Below are 23,500 nucleotides of genomic sequence, written 5' to 3'. Positions count from 1 at the left end.
GTGTGTGTGTGTGTGTGTGTGTGTGTGTGTGTGTGTGTGTGTGTCTCCTCACTGGTTGGTGTGTGTGTGTGTGTGTGTGTGTGTGTGTGTGTGTGTGTGTGTGTGTGTGTGTGTGTGTGTGTGTGTGTGTGTGTCTCCTCACTGTGTGTGTGTGTGTGTCTCCTCACTGTGTCACTGTGTGTGTGTGTGTGTGTGTGTGTGTGTGTGTGTGTGTGTGTGTGTGTGTGTGTGTGTGTGTGTGTGTGTGTGTGTGTGTGTGTGTGTGTGTGTGTGTGTGTGTGTGTGTCTCCTCACTGTGTGTGTGTGTGTGTGTGTGTGTGTGTGTGTGTGTGTGTGTGTGTGTGTGTGTGTGTGTGTGTGTGTGTGTGTGTGTGTGTGTGTGTGTGTGTGTGCGTGTGTGTCTCCTCACTGTGTGTGTGTGTGTGTGTGTGTGTGTGTGTGTGTCTCCTCACTGGTTGTGTGTGTGATCCTGGTTAATCTTCTGCTCCACAGCTTCCAGAGCTGCAGCCAGGGAGGCGCTGGTCTCCTCCAACCTCTGATGATGCAACTCCTCCTCCTCCTCTTTCACTTCCTCCTCCTCTTTCACCTCCCCTACTTGGGCTGGAGCCTCCTCCTTGGTCTGCTCCTCCTCCATCAACTCCTCCTTCTCTCTCCTCTCCTTCTCCTCCTTCTCTCTCCTTCTCTCAACTCTCCTCTCCTCCTCCTTCTCTCTCCTTCTCTCAACTCTCCTCTCCTCCTGCACCTCCTCCTTCTCTCTTCTTCTCTCAACTCTCCTCTCATCCTCCTTCTCTCTCCTTCTCTCAACTCTCCTCTCCTTCTCTCTCCTTCTCTCAACTCTCCTCTCCTCCTGCACCTCCTCTTTCTCTCTCCTTCTCTCAACTCTCCTCTCCTCCTCCACCTTCTCAACTTCTCTCCGGTCCTCTTTTAGTCTTTCTTCCACCCTCTCCTCCCTCTCCTCCCCCTCCCTCCCCACCAGCAGGTCGACAGAGAGGCCAGCGATGGAGGAGCGGGGAGGCTTGACGGGGTGGGGGGTGGAACCGGGAGTGGAGGGGGTCTGGGGCGTGGAGGGGCTGGTGGCGGGAGAGGAGGAGGAGGTGCAGGGGGGGCCAGGGGACAGGGAGGGAGGGGTGAGGGTGTCTGGAACAGGGAAAGGTCTAGGGGGAGGGGTTGGGGAGGAGAGCGAGGACTTGGTGGGTTTCGGACCGGTAGGAGGAGGACAGGGTTTGAAGGAGACTGGGGAAGGCATCCACCTCGGATCTGCTGGGAAAAAAAACAGAGAAAAATATGTTTTGGAGGTCAGATCCAGGTAAGGGGACTTGTCTGGTCAGGGTGGGGTCAGAGGTCAGGGATTAGGGTTAAACTCACCAGACTGTCAGCTTCAGGTCCAGGTAAGGGGACTTGTCTGGTCAGGGTGGGGTTAGAGGTCAGGGATTAGGGATAAACTCACCAGACTGTCAGCTTCAGGTCCAGGTAAGGGGACTGTTCAGGGTGGGGTTAGAGGTCAGGGATTAGGGTTAAACTCACCAGACTGTCAGCTTCAGGTCCAGGTAAGGGGACTTGTCTGGTCTGGGTGGGGTTAGAGGTCAGGGATTAGGATTAAACTCACCAGACTGTCAGCTTCAGGTCCAGGTAACGGGACTTGTCTGGTCAGGGTGGGGTTAGAGGTCAGGGATTAGGGTTAAACTCACCAGACTGTCAGCTTCAGGTCCAGGTAAGGGGACTTGTCTGGTCAGGGTGGGGTTAGAGGTCAGGGAATAGGGTTAAACTCACCAGACTGTCAGCTTCAGGTCCAGGTAAGGGGACTTGTCTGGTCAGGGTGGGGTTAGAGGTCAGGGATTAGGGATAAACTCACCAGACTGTCAGCTTCAGGTCCAGGTAAGGGGACTGTTCAGGGTGGGGTTAGAGGTCAGGGATTAGGGTTAAACTCACCAGACTGTCAGCTTCAGGTCCAGGTAAGGGGACTTGTCTGGTCTGGGTGGGGTTAGAGGTCAGGGATTAGGGTTAAACTCACCAGACTGTCAGCTTCAGGTCCAGGTAAGGGGACTTGTCTGGTCAGGGTGGGGTTAGAGGTCAGGGATTAGGGTTAAACTCACCAGACTGTCAGCTTCAGGTCCAGGTAAGGGGACTTGTCTGGTCAGGGTGGGGTTAGAGGTCAGGGATTAGGGTTAAACTCACCAGACTGTCAGCTTCAGGTCCAGGTAAGGGGACTTGTCTGGTCAGGGTGGGGTTAGAGGTTAGAGGTCAAGGATTAGGGTTAAACTCACCAGACTGTCAGCTTCAGGTCCAGGTAACGGGACTTGTCTGGTCAGGGTGGGGTTAGAGGTCAGGGATTAGGGTTAAACTCACCAGACTGTCAGCTTCAGGTCCAGGTAACGGGACTTGTCTGGTCAGGGTGGGGTTAGAGGTCAGGGATTAGGGTTAAACTCACCAGACTGTCAGCTTCAGGTCCAGGTAAGGGGTCTGGTCAGGGTGGGGTTAGAGGTCAGGGATTAGGGTTAAACTCACCAGACTGTCAGCTTCAGGTCCAGGTAAGGGGTCTGGTCAGGGTGGGGTTAGAGGTCAGGGATTAGGGTTAAACTCACCAGACTGTCAGCTTCAGGTCCAGGTAAGGGGTCTGGTCAGGGTGGGGTTAGAGGTCAGGGATTAGGGTTAAACTCACCAGACTGTCAGCTTCAGGTCCAGGTAAGGGGACTTGTCTGGTCTGGGTGGGGTTAGAGGTTAGAGGTCAAGGATTAGGGTTAAACTCACCAGACTGTCAGCTTCAGGTCCAGGTAAGGGGACGCGTCTGGTCAGGGTGGGGGTTATAGGTCAAGGGTCAGGGATTAGGGTTAAACTCACCAGGACTGTCAGCTTCAGGTCCAGGTAAGGGGACTTGTCTGGTCAGGGTGGGGTTAGAGGTCAGGGATTAGGGTTAAACTCACAAGGACTGTCAGCTTCAGGTCCAGGTAACGGGACGCGTCTGGTCGGGGTGGGGGGGTCCTGCTGCTGTCTCCTCACGGCCGCCATCGAGGGTTTGGGCGACACCGGCGGCTTTAGCGGCTTCCTGACTTCTGGCCTATCACAGCCCTCCCTGCGAGAGGCCACCTCCCCCTCAGCCGCCGACCCAGGCCGTCTCCGCAGGACGACGCGGTGTGATTGGTCGACCCCTCCGTTCACCTGCTGGGGGGCCAACTGGCTGCGATGGGATTGGTCAATGCTGCTCTCTGGTTGGTCAATGCTCTTCCTGCTGCTGTCTGTTTGGCCGCTGCCAGGTGTGAAGCTCGCTGGTTGGTCGACGCTGGTTGTGCTAATCTCTGGTTGGCCGCTGCTGGTTGTGCTGTCGTCTGATTGGTCGTTGCTGTGCTCGCGGCTGCGTGGGCGTCGCCGAATCGTGTCTGTCTCCGTCAGATGGAACTTCTCTGCGTCAGAATAGTTGGGGGGGTGGGGCTTTCTCCTGGGCACCAATCAGATTGACTTTTAGACATGTCAATCAACAATCATCTGCATAATTGTTAAAGTGATTAATATATATATATATAATTATAACTGTTACAGACTGGTAGAGTTAGACTGGTAGAGTTAGACTGATAGAGTTAGACTGATAGAGTTAGACTGATAGAGTTAGACTGGTAGAGTTAGACTGGTAGAGTTAGACTGATAGAGTTAGACTGGTAGAGTTAGACTGGTAGAGTTAGACTGATAGAGTTAGACTGACAGAGTTAGACTGACAGAGTTAGACTGATAGAGTTAGACTGGTAGAGTTAGACTGGTAGAGTTAGACTGGTAGAGTTAGACTGATAGAGTTAGACTGATAGAGTTAGACTGGTAGAGTTAGACTAGTAGAGTTAGACTGATAGAGTTAGACTGGTAGAGTTAGACTGGTAGAATTAGACTGGTAGAGTTAGACTGATAGAGTTAGACTGATAGAGTTAGACTGGTAGAGTTAGACTGGTAGAGTTAGACTGATAGAGTTAGACTGGTAGAGTTAGACTGGTAGAGTTAGACTGATAGAGTTAGACTGATAGAGTTAGACTGATAGAGTTAGACTGGTAGAGTTAGACTGGTAGAGTTAGACTGGTAGAGTTAGACTGATAGAGTTAGACTGATAGAGTTAGACTGATAGAGTTAGACTGGTAGAGTTAGACTGGTAGAGTTAGACTGATAGAGTTAGACTGGTAGAGTTAGACTGGTAGAGTTAGACTGATAGAGTTAGACTGATAGAGTTAGACTGGTAGAGTTACACTGGTAGAGTTAGACTAGTAGAGTTAGACTAGTAGAGTTAGACTGATAGAGTTAGACTGGTAGAGTTAGACTGATAGAGTTAGACTGATAGAGTTAGACTGGTAGAGTTAGACTGATAGAGTTAGACTGATAGAGTTAGACTAGTAGAGTTAGACTGGTAGAGTTAGACTGATAGAGTTAGACTGGTAGAGTTAGACTGATAGAGTTAGACTGGTAGAGTTAGACTAGTAGAGTTAGACTGATAGAGTTAGACTGGTAGAGTTAGAGGTGTAGAGTTAGACTGGTAGAGTTAGACTGGTAGAGTTAGACTGGTAGAGTTAGACTGGTAGAGTTAGACTGATAGAGTTAGACTGGTAGAGTTAGACTGATAGAGTCAGACTGGTAGAGTCAGACTGGTAGAGTCAGACTGATAGAGTTAGACTGGTAGAGTTAGACTGGTAGAGTTAGACTGGTAGAGTTAGACTGATAGAGTTAGACTGGTAGAGTTAGACTGATAGAGTTAGACTGGTAGAGTTAGACTGGTAGAGTTAGACTGGTAGAGTTAGACTAGTAGAGTTAGACTGATAGAGTTAGACTGATAGAGTTAGACTGATAGAGTTAGACTGGTAGAGTTAGACTGATAGAGTTAGACTGGTAGAGTTAGACTGACAGAGTTAGACTGGTAGAGTTAGACTGATAGAGTTAGACTAGTAGAGTTAGACTGATAGAGTTAGACTGATATAGTTAGACTGGTAGAGTTAGACTGGTAGAGTTAGACTGATAGAGTTAAACTGATAGAGTTAGACTGATAGAGTTAGACTGATAGAGTTAGACTGATAGAGTTAGACTGATAGAGTTAGACAGGTAGAGTTAGACTAGTAGAGTTAGACTGACAGAGTTAGACTGATAAAGTTAGACTAGTAGAGTTAGACTGATAGAGTTAGACTGGTAGAGTTAGACTGGTAGAGTTAGACTGATAGAGTTAGACTGATAGAGTTAGACTGATAAAGTTAGACTGATAAAGTTAGACTGATGAACCTTCGGTTGATGGTCGCTGTTCCATCCGTAATAAGCCCTTCTCCTGTCGGCGTGACGACCGTGGAGCGTGGGCGTGGTTCTGGGCGTAGCTCAGTGTGTTGCCGCGGGGACTGGGTCTGGGCGGAGTCTGTCTGGTCGGTGAGCGGACCGCTGATGGTCCGACGGCGATTCATGAGATCATCATCAGACCCCAGACCACCTGACCCGGCCTGGCGACGCAGCGCCGCCGGACTAACCTGGCGGATTATACACACATTACACATGAGGGGGGGATTGGCCCCTAGGGTAGGGAGCTGTGGGGGGGAATTGGCCCCTAGGGTAGGGGGCTGTGGGGGGGATTGGCCCCTAGGGTAGGGGTCTGAGGGGGGGATTGGCCCCTAGGGTAGAGGGACTGTGGGGGGGATTGGCCCCTAGGGTAGAGGGCTGTGGGGGGGATTGGCCCCTAGGGTAGGGAGCTGTGGGGGGGATTGGCCCCTAGGGTAGGGAGCTGTGGGGGGGATTGGCCCCTAGGGTAGGGGGTCTGTGGGGGGGATTGGCCCCTAGGGTAAAGGGCTGTGGGGGGGGATTGGCCCCTAGGGTAGAGGGCTGTGGGGGGGATTGGCCCCTAGGGTAGAGGGCTGTGGGGGTGAATGGGCCTAGACATCACCAAGCTGGTAGGACATACAGGATTATACACACATTACACATGAGGGGGCCTAGACATCACCAAGCTGGTAGGACATACAGGATTATACACACATTACACATGAGGGGGCCTAGACATCACCAAGCTGGTAGGACATACAGGATTATACACACATTACACATGAGGGGGCCTAGACATCACCAAGCTGGTAGGACATACAGGATTATACACACATTACACATGAGGGGGCCTAGACATCACCAAGCTGGTAGGACATACAGGATTATACACACATTACACATGAGGGGGCCTAGACATCACCAAGCTGGTAGGACATACAGGATTATACACACATTACACATGAGGGGGCCTAGACATCACCAAGCTGGTAGGACATACAGGATTATACACACATTACACATGAGGGGGCCTAGACATCACCAAGCTGGTAGGACATACAGGATTATACACACATTACACATGAGGCGGGGATTGGCCCCTAGGGTAGGGGGCTGTGGGGGGGATTGGCCCCTAGGGTAGAGGGTCTGTGGGGGGGATTGGCCCCTAGGGTAGGGAGCTGTGGGGGGGATTGGCCCCTAGGGTAGGGGGTCTGTGGGGGGATTGGCCCCTAGGGTAGAGGGTCTGTGGGGGGGATTGGCCCCTAGGGTAGGGAGCTGTGGGGGGGATTGGCCCCTAGGGTAGGGGGCTGTGGGGGCGATTGGCCCCTAGGGTAGAGGGTCTGTGGGGGGGATTGGCCCCTAGGGTAGAGGGCTGAGGGGGGATTGGCCCCTAGGGTAGAGGGCTGTGGGGGGGATTGGTCCTTAGGGTAGAGGGCTGTGGGGGGGATTGGCCCCTAGGGTAGAGGGTCTGTGGGGGGGATTGGCCTAGGGTAGGGGGCTGTGGGGGGGATTGGCCCCTAGGGTAGGGGTCTGTGGGTGGGAATGGCCCCTAGGGTAGTGGTCTGTGGGTGGGGTTGAGGTGGCTGCAGATAGACAGACAGACAGACAAACAGACAAACAGACAGACAGACAGACAGACAGACAGACAGACCTGTGTAGGGTTGAGGTAGCTGCCTCTGCCTCCCATGGTTCTGGGCAGGGTCTTGGCCCCTCCCCCTCCAGGACCAACTCCTCCCATCGATGTCTCCAACATGGCGGCGATGCTCCGGACGCTTCCCCCCGCCCCCTCTGACCTCACCAGCCCCGCCTCCCCCCTGCTCTCTGCCAGCCCTCCACAGTCGCTGGCTCTCCTCTCCCTGAACCCTACTACCCCAAGCCCCTCCCCCAGCCCGTCGCCCCCGGAGATGGAGGAACACGACCGTTTGGGCGGAGTCGGGGGCCGGCCTTTCCTCCTGGGCCGCAGCGTGACTGATGATTGGCTGCGGTTGACAGTTGCGTCGTTGAGGTCGGAGCGTTGAGCCGAGCTGCTGCGGCAGACCGTGGCGTATCTAGGGGCGAAGTCCGGAACCGAGAGGGCGTCGGCTTCTGACCCCGAGTAGCCAATCAGGCTATGAGTTCGCCGATGCTCCTCCTCCATTGGCAGACAGAGTAAAGGAACAGACACACCCCCTTCTTGGACTGGCGAATCAGCTGGCGGGGGCTGGGTAGAGGGGTGGGGTCGAGCCTTGTGGGAGGAGGGGGGGGTCTTGGTGGGTGTGTGTGGTGGGGAGTCAATCCCTGGTCGGGGTTTAGTGAGGGGGGGCCTCTGACCCCTCCCAGTGGAGGGAAGTGGCGTAGAGGGGGGAGGAGTGGAGGAGGAGGGAGGAGTGGAGGAGGAGGGAGGAGTGGAGCCAGAAGGAGGGGTAGAAGGCAGAGAGATACTCTCTCCTCTCTGGAACTTTCCCAGCCTCCTCACTGCTAACATTATCTTCTTCTGGTGGCCTGAGAGAGAGAAAGAGAGATAGAGATAGAGAGAGAGAGACATCTATGATAATCTGTCTCTCTGTGTCCTTTAATACGTCTCTGATAATCTGTCTCTCTGTGTCCTTTAATACGTCTCTGATAATCTGTCTCTCTGTGTCCTTTAATACATCTCTGATAATCTGTCTCTCTGTGTCCTTTAATACATCTCTGATAATCTGTCTCTCTGTGTCCTTTAATACGTCTCTGATAATCTGTATCTCTGTGTCCTTTAATACATCTCTGATAATCTGTCTCTCTGTGTCCTTTAATACGTCTCTGATAATCTGTCTCTCTGTGTCCTTTAATACGTCTCTGATAATCTGTCTCTCTGTGTCCTTTAATACATCTCTGATAATCTGTCTCTCTGTGTCCTTTAATACATCTCTGATAATCTGTCTCTCTGTGTCCTTTAATACGTCTCTGATAATCTGTCTCTCTGTGTCCTTTAATACATCTCTGATAATCTGTCTCTCTGTGTCCTTTAATACGTCTCTGATAATCTGTCTCTCTGTGTCCTTTAATACATCTCTGATAATCTGTCTCTCTGTGTCCTTTAATACATCTCTGATAATCTGTCTCTCTGTGTCCTTTAAAACGTCTCTGATAATCTGTCTCTCTGTGTCCTTTAATACGTCTCTGATAATCTGTCTCTCTGTGTCCTTTAATACGTCTCTGATAATCTGTCTCTCTGTGTCCTTTAATACATCTCTGATAATCTGTCTCTCTGTGTCCTTTAATACGTCTCTGATAATCTGTCTCTCTGTGTCCTTTAATACATCTCTGATAATCTGTCTCTCTGTGTCCTTTAATACGTCTCTGATAATCTGTCTCTCTGTGTCCTTTAATACGTCTCTGATAATCTGTCTCTCTGTGTCCTTTAATACGTCTCTGATAACCTGTCTCCATGTGTCCTTTAATACGTCTCTGATAATCTGTCTCTCTGTGTCCTTTAAAACGTCTCTGATAATCTGTCTCTCTGTGTCCTTTAATACATCTCTGATAATCTGTCTCTCTGTGTTGTCTATCTCTCACTCTATCTCTCCTGTGTGTCCTACCAGCTTGGTGATGTCTATCTCCTGTGTGTCCTACCAGCTTGGTGATGCCTATCTCCTGTGTGTCCTACCAGCTTGGTGATGTCTATCTCCTGTGTGTCCTACCAGCTTGGTGATGTCTATCTCCTGTGTGTCCTATCTCCTGTGTGTCCTACCAGCTTGGTGATGTCTATCTCCTGTGTGTCCTACCAGCTTGGTGATGTCTATCTCCTGTGTGTCCTATCAGCTTGGTGATGTCTATCTCTTGTGTGTCCTACCCAGCTTGGTGATGCCGATCTCCTTCAGGTCCTCCCAGCTGATCTCAGTGATGAAGTCGATGTTGTCATATCCATTCTGCACCAGAACCTGGTAGTACTGGTTCAGCCCTATCGCTGACAACCACTCTGCCAGGCTGGCCTACACACACACACACACACACACACACACACACACACACACACACACACACACACACACACACACACACACACACACACACACACACACACACACACACACACACACACACACACACACACACACAAGCTCAGATATTAGGACAGAGCCACATGTGTTCATATGTATTTAGTATGATTACTCAAATGTATAATATCAGTATATTCCAGAGTACCCTCGTTAATATTGGTATGGCCCAGAGTATCATCATTAATATTGGTATATTCCAGAATATCCTCATTAATATTGGTATATTTCAGAATATCCTCATTAATATTGGTATGGCCCAGAGTACCCTAATTAATATTGGTATGGCCCAGAGTATCCTCATTAATATCGGTATATTAGAATATCCTCATTAATATTGGTATATTCCAGAATATCCTCATTAATATTGGTATATTCCAGAATATCCTCATTAATATTGGTATATTCTAGAGTATCCTCATTAATATTGGCATGGCCCAGAGTATCCTCATTAATATTTGGTATGGCCCAGAATATGCTCATTAATATTGGTATGGCCCAGAATATCCTCATTAATATTGGTATATTCCAGAATATCCTCATTAATATTGGTATATTCTAGAGTATCCTCATTAATATTGGCATGGCCCAGAGTATCCTCATTAATATTTGGTATGGCCCAGAATATGCTCATTAATATTGGTATGGCCCAGAATATGCTCATTAATATTGGTATGGCCCAGAGTATCCTCATTAATATTGGTATGGCCCAAAGTATCCTCATTAATATTGGTATATTCCAGAGTATCCTCATTAATATTGGTACATTCCAGAATATCCTCATTAATAATGGTATGGCCCAGAGTATCCTCATTAATATTGGTATGGCCCAGAGTATCCCCATTAATATTGGTATGGCCCAGAATATCCTCATTAATTTTGGTATGGCCCAGAATATCCTCATTAATAATGGTATGGCCCAGAGTATCCTCATTAATATTGGTATGGCCCAGAGTATCCCCATTAATATTGGTATGGCCCAGAATATCCTCATTAATATTGGTATGGCCCAGAGTATCCTCATTAATATTGGTATGGCCCAGAATATCCTCATTAATATTGGTATGGCCCAGAGTATCCCCATTAATATTGGTATGGCCCAGAATATCCTCATTAATATTGGTATGGCCCAGAGTATCCTCATTAATATTGGTATGGCCCAGAGTATCCTCATTAATATTGGTATGGCCCAGAGTATCCTCATTAATATTGGTATGGCCCAGAATATCTTGAAGACACACATGAAATGTCTCAAGACATGGCAACATGGTAGACATGGCAACATGGTAGACATGGCAACATGGTAGACATGGCAACATGGTAGACATGGCAACATGGTAGACATGGCATGGAGCCTTCAACATGTGTCTTAAGATGTATTGGGACCTCTAAACGTCTTGGGTCATTGTGTCTCAAAAAAAAGGTGGGAATGTGTTCTTACAGGTGTGTGGTCAGGTAGGAATGTGTTCCTACAGGTGTGTGGTCAGGTAGGAATGTGTTCTTACAGGTTTGTGGTCAGGTAGGAATGTGTTCTTACAGGTTTGTGGTCAGGTAGGAATGTGTTCTTACAGGTTTGTGGTCAGGTAGGAATGTGTTCTTACAGGTTTGTGGTCAGGTAGGAATGTGTTCTTACAGGTTTGTGGTCAGGTAGGAATGTGTTCTTACAGGTTTGTGGTCAGGTAGGAATGTGTTCTTACAGGTTTGTGGTCAGGTAGGAATGTGTTCTTACAGGTTTGTGGTCAGGTAGGAATGTGTTCTTACAGGTTTGTGGTCAGGTAGGAATGTGTTCTTACAGGTGTGTGGTCAGGTAGGAATGTGTTCTTACAGGTTTGTGGTCAGGTAGGAATGTGTTCTTACAGGTTTGTGGTCAGGTAGGAATGTGTTCTTACTGGTTTGTAGTCAGGTAGGAATGTGTTCTTACAGGTTTGTGGTCAGGTAGGAATGTGTTCTTACAGGTTTGTGGTCAGGTAGGAATGTGTTCTTACAGGTGTGTGGTCAGGTAGGAATGTGTTCTTACAGGTTTGTGGTCAGGTAGGAATGTGTTCTTACAGGTTTGTGGTCAGGTAGGAATGTGTTCTTACAGGTTTGTGGTCAGGTAGGAATGTGTTCTTACAGGTGTGTGGTCAGGTAGGAATGTGTTCTTACAGGTTTGTGGTCAGGTAGGAATGTGTTCTTACAGGTTTGTGGTCAGGTTGGAATGTGTTCCTACAGGTGTGTGGTCAGGTAGGAATGTGTTCTTACAGGTTTGTGGTCAGGTAGGAATGTGTTCTTACAGGTGTGTGGTCAGGTAGGAATGTGTTCTTACAGGTGTGTGGTCAGGTAGGAATGTGTTCTTACAGGTTTGTGGTCAGGTAGGAATGTGTTCTTACAGGTTTGTGGTCAGGTAGGAATGTGTTCTTACAGGTTTGTGGTCAGGTAGGAATGTGTTCTTACAGGTTTGTGGTCAGGTAGGAATGTGTTCTTACAGGTGTGTGGTCAGGTAGGAATGTGTTCTTACAGGTTTGTGGTCAGGTAGGAATGTGTTCTTACAGGTGTGTGGTCAGGTAGGAATGTGTTCTTACAGGTGTGTGGTCAGGTAGGAATGTGTTATTACAGGTGTGTGGTCAGGTAGGAATGTGTTCTTACAGGTGTGTGGTCAGGTAGGAATGTGTTCTTACAGGTGTGTGGTCAGGTAGGAATGTGTTCTTACAGGTGTGTGGTCAGGTAGGAATGTGTTCTTACAGGTGTGTGGTCAGGTAGGAATGTGTTCTTACAGGTGTGTGGTCAGGTAGGAATGTGTTCTTACAGGTGTGTGGTCAGGTAGGAATGTGTTCTTACAGGTTTGTGGTCAGGTAGGAATGTGTTCTTACAGGTGTGTGGTCAGGTAGGAATGTGTTCTTACAGGTTTGTGGTCAGGTAGGAATGTGTTCTTACAGGTGTGTGGTCAGGTAGGAATGTGTTCTTACAGGTGTGTGGTCAGGTAGGAATGTGTTCTTACAGGTTTGTGGTCAGGTAGGAATGTGTTCTTACAGGTTTGTGGTCAGGTAGGAATGTGTTCTTACAGGTTTGTGGTCAGGTAGGAATGTGTTCTTACAGGTTTGTGGTCAGGTAGGAATGTGTTCTTACAGGTTTGTGGTCAGGTAGGAATGTGTTCTTACAGGTTTGTGGTCAGGTAGGAATGTGTTCTTACAGGTTTGTGGTCAGGTAGGAATGTGTTCTTACAGGTTTGTGGTCAGGTAGGAATGTGTTCTTACAGGTTTGTGGTCAGGTAGGAATGTGTTCTTACAGGTTTGTGGTCAGGTAGGAATGTGTTCTTACAGGTTTGTGGTCAGGTAGGAATGTGTTCTTACAGGTTTGTGGTCAGGTAGGAATGTGTTCTTACAGGTTTGTGGTCAGGTAGGAATGTGTTCTTACAGGTTTGTGGTCAGGTAGGAATGTGTTCTTACAGGTTTGTGGTCAGGTAGGAATGTGTTCTTACAGGTTTGTGGTCAGGTAGGAATGTGTTCTTACAGGTGTGTGGTCAGGTAGGAATGTGTTCTTACAGGTTTGTGGTCAGGTAGGAATGTGTTCTTACAGGTTTGTGGTCAGGTAGGAATGTGTTCTTACAGGTTTGTGGTCAGGTAGGAATGTGTTCTTACAGGTTTGTGGTCAGGTAGGAATGTGTTCTTACAGGTTTGTGGTCAGGTAGGAATGTGTTCTTACAGGTTTGTGGTCAGGTAGGAATGTGTTCTTACAGGTTTGTGGTCAGATAGGAATGTGTTCTTACAGGTGTGTGGTCAGGTAGGAATGTGTTCTTACAGGTGTGTGTGGTCAGGTAGGAATGTGTTCTTACAGGTGTGTGGTCAGGTAGGAATGTGTTCTTACAGGTGTGTGGTCAGGTAGGAATGTGTTCTTACAGGTGTGTGGTCAGGTAGGAATGTGTTCTTACAGGTGTGTGGTCAGGTAGGAATGTGTTCTTACAGGTGTGTGGTCAGGTAGGAATGTGTTCTTACAGGTGTGTGGTCAGGTAGGAATGTGTTCTTACAGGTTTGTGGTCAGGTAGGAATGTGTTCTTACAGGTGTGTGGTCAGGTAGGAATGTGTTCTTACAGGTGTGTGGTCAGGTAGGAATGTGTTCTTACAGGTGTGTGGTCAGGTAGGAATGCGTTCTTACAGGTTTGTGGTCAGGTAGGAATGTGTTATTACAGGTGTGTGGTCAGGTAGGAATGTGTTCTTACAGGTGTGTGGTCAGGTTGGAATGTGTTCTTACAGGTTTGTGGTCAGGTAGGAATGTGTTCTTACAGGTGTGTGGTCAGGTAGGAATGTGTTCTTACAGGTTTGTGGTCAGGTAGGAATGTGTTCTTACAGGTTTGTGGTCAGGTAGGAATGTGTTCTTACAGGTTTGTGGTCAGGTAGGAATGTGTTCTTACAGGTTTGTGGTCAGGTAGGAATGTGTTCTTACAGGTTTGTGGTCAGGTAGGAATGTGTTCTTACAGGTTTGTGGTCAGGTAGGAATGTGTTCTTACAGGTGTGTGGTCAGGTAGGAATGTGTTCTTACAGGTTTGTGGTCAGGTAGGAATGTGTTCTTACAGGTGTGTGGTCAGGTAGGAATGTGTTATTACAGGTGTGTGGTCAGGTAGGAATGTGTTCTTACAGGTTTGTGGTCAGGTAGGAATGTGTTCTTACAGGTTTGTGGTCAGGTAGGAATGTGTTCTTACAGGTTTGTGGTCAGGTAGGAATGTGTTCTTACAGGTGTGTGGTCAGGTAGGAATGTGTTCTTACAGGTGTGTGGTCAGGTAGGAATGTGTTCTTACAGGTTTGTGGTCAGGTAGGAATGTGTTCTTACAGGTTTGTGGTCAGGTAGGAATGTGTTCTTACAGGTTTGTGGTCAGGTAGGAATGTGTTCTTACAGGTGTGTGGTCAGGTAGGAATGTGTTCTTACAGGTTTGTGGTCAGGTAGGAATGTGTTCTTACAGGTGTGTGGTCAGGTAGGAATGTGTTCTTACAGGTTTGTGGTCAGGTAGGAATGTGTTCTTACAGGTGTGTGGTCAGGTAGAAATGTGTTCTTACAGGTGTGTGGTCAGGTAGGAATGTGTTCTTACAGGTGTGTGGTCAGGTAGGAATGTGTTCTTACAGGTTTGTGGTCAGGTAGGAATGTGTTCTTACAGGTTTGTGGTCAGGTAGGAATGTGTTCTTACAGGTTTGTGGTCAGGTATGAATGTGTTCTTACAGGTTTGTGGTCAGGTAGTAATGTGTTCTTACAGGTGTGTGGTCAGGTAGGAATGTGTTCTTACAGGTGTGTGGTCAGGTAGGAATGTGTTCTTACAGGTTTGTGGTCAGGTAGGAATGTGTTCTTACAGGTTTGTGGTCAGGTAGGAATGTGTTCTTACAGGTTTGTGGTCAGGTAGGAATGTGTTCTTACAGGTTTGTGGTCAGGTAGGAATGTGTTCTTACAGGTGTGTGGTCAGGTAGGAATGTGTTCTTACAGGTTTGTGGTCAGGTAGGAATGTGTTCTTACAGGTGTGTGGTCAGGTAGGAATGTGTTCTTACAGGTTTGTGGTCAGGTAGGAATGTGTTCTTACAGGTTTGTGGTCAGGTAGGAATGTGTTCTTACAGGTGTGTGGTCAGGTAGGAATGTGTTCTTACAGGTTTGTGGTCAGGTAGGAATGTGTTCTTACAGGTTTGTGGTCAGGTAGGAATGTGTTCTTACAGGTTTGTGGTCAGGTAGGAATGTGTTCTTACAGGTGTGTGGTCAGGTAGGAATGTGTTCTTACAGGTTTGTGGTCAGGTAGGAATGTGTTCTTACAGGTGTGTGGTCAGGTAGGAATGTGTTCTTACAGGTTTGTGGTCAGGTAGGAATGTGTTCTTACAGGTTTGTGGTCAGGTAGGAATGTGTTCTTACAGGTGTGTGGTCAGGTAGGAATGTGTTATTACAGGTGTGTGGTCAGGTAGGAATGTGATCTTACAGGTGTGTGGTCAGGTAGGAATGTGTTATTACAGGTGTGTGGTCAGGTAGGAATGTGTTATTACAGGTGTGTGGTCAGGTAGGAATGTGTTCTTACAGGTGTGTGGTCAGGTAGGAATGTGTTCTTACAGGTTTGTGGTCAGGTAGGAATGTGTTCTTACAGGTTTGTGGTCAGGTAGGAATGTGTTCTTACAGGTTTGTGGTCAGGTAGGAATGTGTTCTTACAGGTTTGTGGTCAGGTAGGAATGTGTTCTTACAGGTGTGTGGTCAGGTAGGAATGTGTTCTTACAGGTTTGTGGTCAGGTAGGAATGTGTTCTTACAGGTTTGTGGTCAGGTAGGAATGTGTTCTTACAGGTTTGTGGTCAGGTAGGAATGTGTTCTTACAGGTTTGTGGTCAGGTAGGAATGTGTTCTTACAGGTTTGTGGTCAGGTAGGAATGTGTTCTTACAGGTGTGTGGTCAGGTAGGAATGTGTTCTTACAGGTTTGTGGTCAGGTAGGAATGTGTTCTTACAGGTGTGTGGTCAGGTAGGAATGTGTTCTTACAGGTTTGTGGTCAGGCAGCCAGTCACCAGACGGCAGTTGGCTGATCTCTGATGTCATCTTCTTACGATGGCCTGGTTTAGTTACACCGATTGCTGTCAGGTCCTACACACACACACACACACACACACACACACACACACACACACACACACACACACACACACACACACACACACACACACACACACACACACACACACACACACACACACACACACACACACACACACACACACACACACACTGTTAACACACATTCATCCTCACTTTCTCACACACCTCACTGATGTACATGAATAAACATTAGCTTTATGCAAATGAAGCGGTAAATAATAGTGATGCGTGATTGGCAGACAACTCAGAGTGGGTCAGAGGTCACGGAGACAGGAGGGTCATGATGACATCACCAGGTCAGGGGTCAGGCAGAGGCCACGCCCCCCACAGATAGGACATACGGGATGCCGGGGGTAGAGGTTGGGATGACACGTGGTGTAGGGGTCAGAGGTCATCTTACCTCGGGGGTCATGTGGCCTATGGTGTCTAGGTCATAGCCAGCGGTGAGGAGGTGAGTGGTGTAGAACTGCAGCTGACACTCAGTCAACCAGGTCACTACCGCCTCACTCTAGAACACAGAACACTCTCATTGTTCTAGAACACTCTGGAACACACACTCAGCTCTAGAACACTGTAGAACATAAACTCAGCTCTACACTGTAGAACACACACTCAGATCTAGAACACTAGAACACACACTCAGCTCCAGAACATTGTAGAACACACACTCAGCTCTACACTGTAGAACACATACTCAGCTCTAGAACACTAGAACACACACTCAGCTCTAGAACACTGTAGAACACACACTCAGCTCTATACTGTAGAACACACACTCAGCTCTAGAACACTAGAAAACACACTCAGCTCTAGAACACTGTAGAACACACACTCAGCTCTAGAACACTGTAGAACACACACTCAGCTCTAGAACACTCTAGAACACTGTAGAACACACACTCAGCTCTAGAACACTGTAGAACACACACTCAGCTCTAGAACACTGTAGAACACACACTCAGCTCTACACTGTAGAACACACACTCAGCTCTACACTCTAGAACACACACTCAGCTCTAGAACACTGTAGAACACACATTCAGCTCTACACTGTAGAACACACACTCAGCTCTACACTCTAGAACACACACTCAGCTCTAGAACACTGTAGAACACACATTCAGCTCTACACTCTAGAACACACACTCAGCTCTAGAACACTCTAAAACACACACTCAGCTCTACACTGTAGAACACACACTCAGCTCTAGAACACTCTAGAACACACACTCAGCTCTACACTGTAGAACACACACTCAGCTCTAGAACAGTGTAGAACACACACTCAGCTCTAGAACACTCTAGAACCCACACTCAGCTCTAGAACACTGTAGAACACACACTCAGCTCTAGAACACTCTAGAACACACATTCAATTCTACACTGTAGAACACACACTCAGCTCTAGAACACTCTAGAACACACACTCAGCTCTAGAACACACACTCAGCTCTAGAACACTCGAGAACACACACTCAGCTCTAGAACACTCTAGAACACACACTCAGCACTAGAACACTAGAACACACACTCAGCTCTAGAACACTTTAGAACACAGGGCATTCTCCGAGCTCTAGAACAGGGTGAGGGAGGGAGGAGGGAGTCCAGAGGCTCTGTATGTCTCTGTGAGGTGACCCAGCTCAGCTCAGTGATTGGTTGTTAGGGTTAGACTGACATCCTTTACCCCCAGGGGGCAGTAGAGATGCCGTCTAATCAGGGGAGAGCAACCTCTCGTTGACGCCACGGGGGTTCAGACCGACCGCAGTATTGCAGGGTTAGACTGACATCCTTTACCCCCAGGGGGCAGTAGAGATGCCGTCTAATCAGGGGAGAACAACCTCTCGTTGACGCCACGGAGGTTCAGACCGACCGCAGTATTGCAGGGTTAGACTGACATCCTTTACCCCCAGGGGGCAGTAGAGATGCCGTCTAATCAGGGGAGAGCAACCTCTCGTTGACGCCACGGAGGTTCAGACCGACCGCAGTATTGCAGGGTTAGACTGACATCCTTTACCCCCAGGGGGCAGTAGAGATGCCTTCTAATCAGGGGAGAGCAACCTCTCGTTGACGCCACGGAGGTTCAGACATTGTTGGTAGAAAACACCCCAATTATAGTGAATGGAAAAATGGCAATCTTCATGTAAAAAAAAGATCACGGTACCAATAATTCCTTCTAATACACCAGATGAATGTCCTTGAACTGATTATTAAGAAATTGTAGACAGAAGAAGTTGTAAGGGTAATTTTAGCTGCTTATGGCAGCTTGCAGTACCCTGGTCGGCCTTCGACCTGAGTTACTCACTGAGACAACACTGAGACAGCAACGTCACTTTACTGAATTAGGACGGACTGCACATGTTATGTATCCATGAGACTCTAGTTCAGGAAGACAAAAAACCCTGGCCTTCAAATACGTTACTGAGTCTTCCCGTAGGAATGAATAGGGGTCACATGATCGATGGCTTTGTCCATTCATTTTACAGGCATTGCATCTAACTACATCTTTACGATGGGACTTAAACAAGTATCCTGACTCTCTGTGGTCACTAAAGATCCCATGGTACTTATCGTAAGAGTAGGGGTGTTAACCCTGGTGTCCTGGATAAATTATCAATCTGGCCCTCATACCATCATGGCCACCTAATCATCCCCAGCTTCCAATTGGCTCATTCATCTCCTCTACCCTGTAACTATTCCCCAGGTCATTGGGGTAAATGAGAATATGTTCTCAGTCAACTGGTCAAATACATAATTCACCACCAGGGGGCAGTAGAGATGCCATCTAACGACAGTCATAGAACACTCCCTAATATAACTGTCATGACATCCTTCACCACCTGGGAACAGTAGAGATACTGGCGTTAGACATTTCAAGTCACTGTGGAGGTTTCCTCTGTGATACGTCCTGACAACAACGTCCAGCAACAGAAACACATTCCAAGTCACTGTGGAGGTTTCCTCTGTGATACGTCCTGACAACAACGTCCAGCAACAGAAACACATTCCAAGTCACTGTGGAGGTTTCCTCTGTGATACGTCCTGACAACAACGTCCAGCAACAGAAACACATTCCAAGTCACTGTGGAGGTTTCCTCTGTGATACGTCCTGAGAACAACGTCCAGCAACAGAAACACATTCCAAGTCACTGTGGAGGTTTCCTCTGTGATACGTCCTGACAACAACGTCCAGCAACAGAAACACATTCCAAGTCACTGTGGAGGTTTCCTCTGTGATACGTCCTGACAACAACGTCCAGCAACAGAAACACATTCCAAGACACTGTGTAGGTTTCCTCTGTGATACGTCCTGACAACAACGTCCAGCAACAGAAACACATTCCAAGTCACTGTGGAGGTTTCCTCTGTGATACGTCCTGAGAACAACGTCCAGCAACAGAAACACATTCCAAGTCACTGTGGAGGTTTCCTCTGTGATACGTCCTGACAACAACGTCCAGCAACAGAAACACATTCCAAGTCACTGTGGAGGTTTCCTCTGTGATACGTCCTGACAACAACGTCCAGCAACAGAAACACATTCCAAGTCACTGTGGAGGTTTCCTCTGTGATACGTCCTGACAACAACGTCCAGCAACAGAAACACATTCCAAGTCACTGTGGAGGTTTCCTCTGTGATACGTCCTGAGAACAACGTCCAGCAACAGAAACACATTCCAAGTCACTGTGGAGGCTTCCTCTGTGATACGTCCTGACAACAACGTCCAGCAACAGAAACACATTCCAAGTCACTGTGGAGGTTTCCTCTGTGATACGTCCTGACAACAACGTCCAGCAACAGAAACACATTCCAAGACTGTGGAGGTTTCCTCTGTGATACGTCCTGACAACAACGTCCAGCAACAGAAACACATTCCAAGTCACTGTGGAGGCTTCCTCTGTGATACGTCCTGAGAACAACGTCCAGCAACAGAAACACATTCCAAGTCACTGTGGAGGTTTCCTCTGTGATACGTCCTGACAACAACGTCCAGCAACAGAAACACATTCCAAGACTGTGGAGGTTTCCTCTGTGATACGTCCTGACAACAACGTCCAGCAACAGAAACACATTCCAAGTCACTGTGGAGGCTTCCTCTGTGATACGTCCTGAGAACAACGTCCAGCAACAGAAACACATTCCAAGCCACTGTGGAGGCTTCCTCTGTGATACGTCCTGACAACAACGTCCAGCAACAGAAACACATTCCAAGTCACTGTGGAGGTTTCCTCTGTGATACGTCCTGACAACAACGTCCAGCAACAGAAACACATTCCAAGCCACTGTGGAGGTTTCCTCTGTGATACGTCCTGACAACAACGTCCAGCAACAGAAACACATTCCAAGTCACTGTGGAGGTTTCCTCTGTGATACGTCCTGACAACAACGTCCAGCAACAGAAACACATTCCAAGTCACTGTGGAGGTTTCCTCTGTGATACGTCCTGACAACAACGTCCAGCAACAGAAACACATTCCAAGTCACTGTGGAGGTTTCCTCTGTGATACGTCCTGAGAACAACGTCCAGCAACAGAAACACATTCCAAGTCACTGTGGAGGTTTCCTCTGTGATACGTCCTGACAACAACGTCCAGCAACAGAAACACATTCCAAGTCACTGTGGAGGTTTCCTCTGTGATACGTCCTGACAACAACGTCCAGCAACAGAAACACATTCCAAGACACTGTGTAGGTTTCCTCTGTGATACGTCCTGACAACAACGTCCAGCAACAGAAACACATTCCAAGTCACTGTGGAGGTTTCCTCTGTGATACGTCCTGAGAACAACGTCCAGCAACAGAAACACATTCCAAGTCACTGTGGAGGTTTCCTCTGTGATACGTCCTGACAACAACGTCCAGCAACAGAAACACATTCCAAGTCACTGTGGAGGTTTCCTCTGTGATACGTCCTGACAACAACGTCCAGCAACAGAAACACATTCCAAGTCACTGTGGAGGTTTCCTCTGTGATACGTCCTGACAACAACGTCCAGCAACAGAAACACATTCCAAGTCACTGTGGAGGTTTCCTCTGTGATACGTCCTGAGAACAACGTCCAGCAACAGAAACACATTCCAAGTCACTGTGGAGGTTTCCTCTGTGATACGTCCTGACAACAACGTCCAGCAACAGAAACACATTCCAAGTCACTGTGGAGGTTTCCTCTGTGATACGTCCTGACAACAACGTCCAGCAACAGAAACACATTCCAAGACACTGTGTAGGTTTCCTCTGTGATACGTCCTGACAACAACGTCCAGCAACAGAAACACATTCCAAGTCACTGTGGAGGTTTCCTCTGTGATACGTCCTGAGAACAACGTCCAGCAACAGAAACACATTCCAAGTCACTGTGGAGGTTTCCTCTGTGATACGTCCTGACAACAACGTCCAGCAACAGAAACACATTCCAAGTCACTGTGGAGGTTTCCTCTGTGATACGTCCTGACAACAACGTCCAGCAACAGAAACACATTCCAAGTCACTGTGGAGGTTTCCTCTGTGATACGTCCTGACAACAACGTCCAGCAACAGAAACACATTCCAAGTCACTGTGGAGGTTTCCTCTGTGATACGTCCTGAGAACAACGTCCAGCAACAGAAACACATTCCAAGTCACTGTGGAGGCTTCCTCTGTGATACGTCCTGACAACAACGTCCAGCAACAGAAACACATTCCAAGTCACTGTGGAGGTTTCCTCTGTGATACGTCCTGACAACAACGTCCAGCAACAGAAACACATTCCAAGACTGTGGAGGTTTCCTCTGTGATACGTCCTGACAACAACGTCCAGCAACAGAAACACATTCCAAGTCACTGTGGAGGCTTCCTCTGTGATACGTCCTGAGAACAACGTCCAGCAACAGAAACACATTCCAAGTCACTGTGGAGGTTTCCTCTGTGATACGTCCTGACAACAACGTCCAGCAACAGAAACACATTCCAAGACTGTGGAGGTTTCCTCTGTGATACGTCCTGACAACAACGTCCAGCAACAGAAACACATTCCAAGTCACTGTGGAGGCTTCCTCTGTGATACGTCCTGAGAACAACGTCCAGCAACAGAAACACATTCCAAGCCACTGTGGAGGCTTCCTCTGTGATACGTCCTGACAACAACGTCCAGCAACAGAAACACATTCCAAGTCACTGTGGAGGTTTCCTCTGTGATACGTCCTGACAACAACGTCCAGCAACAGAAACACATTCCAAGCCACTGTGGAGGTTTCCTCTGTGATACGTCCTGACAACAACGTCCAGCAACAGAAACACATTCCAAGTCACTGTGGAGGTTTCCTCTGTGATACGTCCTGACAACAACGTCCAGCAACAGAAACACATTCCAAGTCACTGTGGAGGCTTCCTCTGTGATACGTCCTGACAACAACGTCCAGCAACAGAAACACATTCCAAGTCACTGTGGAGGTTTCCTCTGTGATACGTCCTGACAACAACGTCCAGCAACAGAAACACATTCCAAGTCACTGTGGAGGTTTCCTCTGTGATACGTCCTGACAACAACGTCCAGCAACAGAAACACATTCCAAGTCACTGTGGAGGTTTCCTCTGTGATACGTCCTGACAACAACGTCCAGCAACAGAAACACATTCCAAGCCACTGTGGAGGTTTCCTCTGTGATACGTCCTGACAACAACGTCCAGCAACAGAAACACATTCCAAGTCACTGTGGAGGTTTCCTCTGTGATACGTCCTGACAACAACGTCCAGCAACAGAAACACATTCCAAGTCACTGTGGAGGTTTCCTCTGTGATACGTCCTGACAACAACGTCCAGCAACAGAAACACATTCCAAGTCACTGTGGAGGTTTCCTCTGTGATACGTCCTGACAACAACGTCCAGCAACAGAAACACATTCCAAGTCACTGTGGAGGTTTCCTCTGTGATACGTCCTGACAACAACGTCCAGCAACAGAAACACATTCCAAGTCACTGTGGAGATTTCCTCTGTGATACGTCCTGACAACAACGTCCAGCAACAGAAACACATTCCAAGCCACTGTGGAGGCTTCCTCTGTGATACGTCCTGACAACAACGTCCAGCAACAGAAACACATTCCAAGCCACTGAATGATGGAAGGCAGCTTAAACAATAAACTGAAACAGCAACACACACACACACACACACACACACACACACACACACACACACACACACACACACACGCACGCACGCACACGCGCGAGCTCATGCCCGAACACAAACCTCACCTTCATATCTGCCTCTGCCTTACGTTCAAAGGAGCGCTGCTCTTGAGGAGGACAACCAGATGGACTCTTAGCTGCAGCTAAAAGAAACACAGTCAGTCAGTCAGTCAGTCAGTCAGTTAGACAGTCATTCAGTCAGTCAGTCAGTCAGACAGTTAGACAGTCAGTCAGTCAGTCAGTCAGTTAGACAGTCAGTAATATTAACCAGATGGACTCTTAGCTGCAGCTAAAATAAACACAGTCAGTCAGTCAGTCAGTCAGTTAGACAGTCAGTCAGACAGTCATTCAGTCAGTCAGTCAGTCAGTCAGTCAGTCAGTTAGACAGACAGTCAGTCAGTCAGTCAGACAGTCAGTTAGTCAGTTAGACAGTCAGTCAGTCAGACAGACAGTCAGTCAGTCAGACAGTCA

General features: G+C 48.0%; 1 protein-coding gene across 3 annotated transcripts in view; it reads right to left on the bottom strand.

Annotated features, from left to right (window-relative positions):
• The window catches only part of LOC139568454 (caskin-1), a 143,573-nt gene that overhangs the window by 7,359 nt on the left and 112,714 nt on the right, over positions 1-23,500 (bottom strand). For 2 of the 3 annotated variants that reach the window (XM_071390280.1, XM_071390282.1), the window contains 8 exons: positions 23,096-23,172; positions 16,260-16,367; positions 15,746-15,847; positions 9,074-9,212; positions 6,914-7,743; positions 5,239-5,474; positions 2,922-3,433; positions 453-1,260 (listed from right to left, as the gene is read on the bottom strand). In XM_071390280.1, coding sequence (XP_071246381.1) covers positions 453-1,260; positions 2,922-3,433; positions 5,239-5,474; positions 6,914-7,743; positions 9,074-9,212; positions 15,746-15,847; positions 16,260-16,367; positions 23,096-23,172 — 2,812 coding nt within the window. The remainder of the gene's footprint in view (positions 1-452; positions 1,261-2,921; positions 3,434-5,238; positions 5,475-6,913; positions 7,744-9,073; positions 9,213-15,745; positions 15,848-16,259; positions 16,368-23,095; positions 23,173-23,500) is intronic. The other variant, XM_071390281.1, reaches the window with a different exon arrangement.

This window comes from Salvelinus alpinus, chromosome 2, assembly GCF_045679555.1.
Source record: "Salvelinus alpinus chromosome 2, SLU_Salpinus.1, whole genome shotgun sequence".
Lineage (NCBI taxonomy): Eukaryota > Metazoa > Chordata > Actinopteri > Salmoniformes > Salmonidae > Salvelinus > Salvelinus alpinus.
Note: the sequence above shows the minus strand (reverse complement) of the source record. Positions and strands in the feature narration are given on the sequence as shown.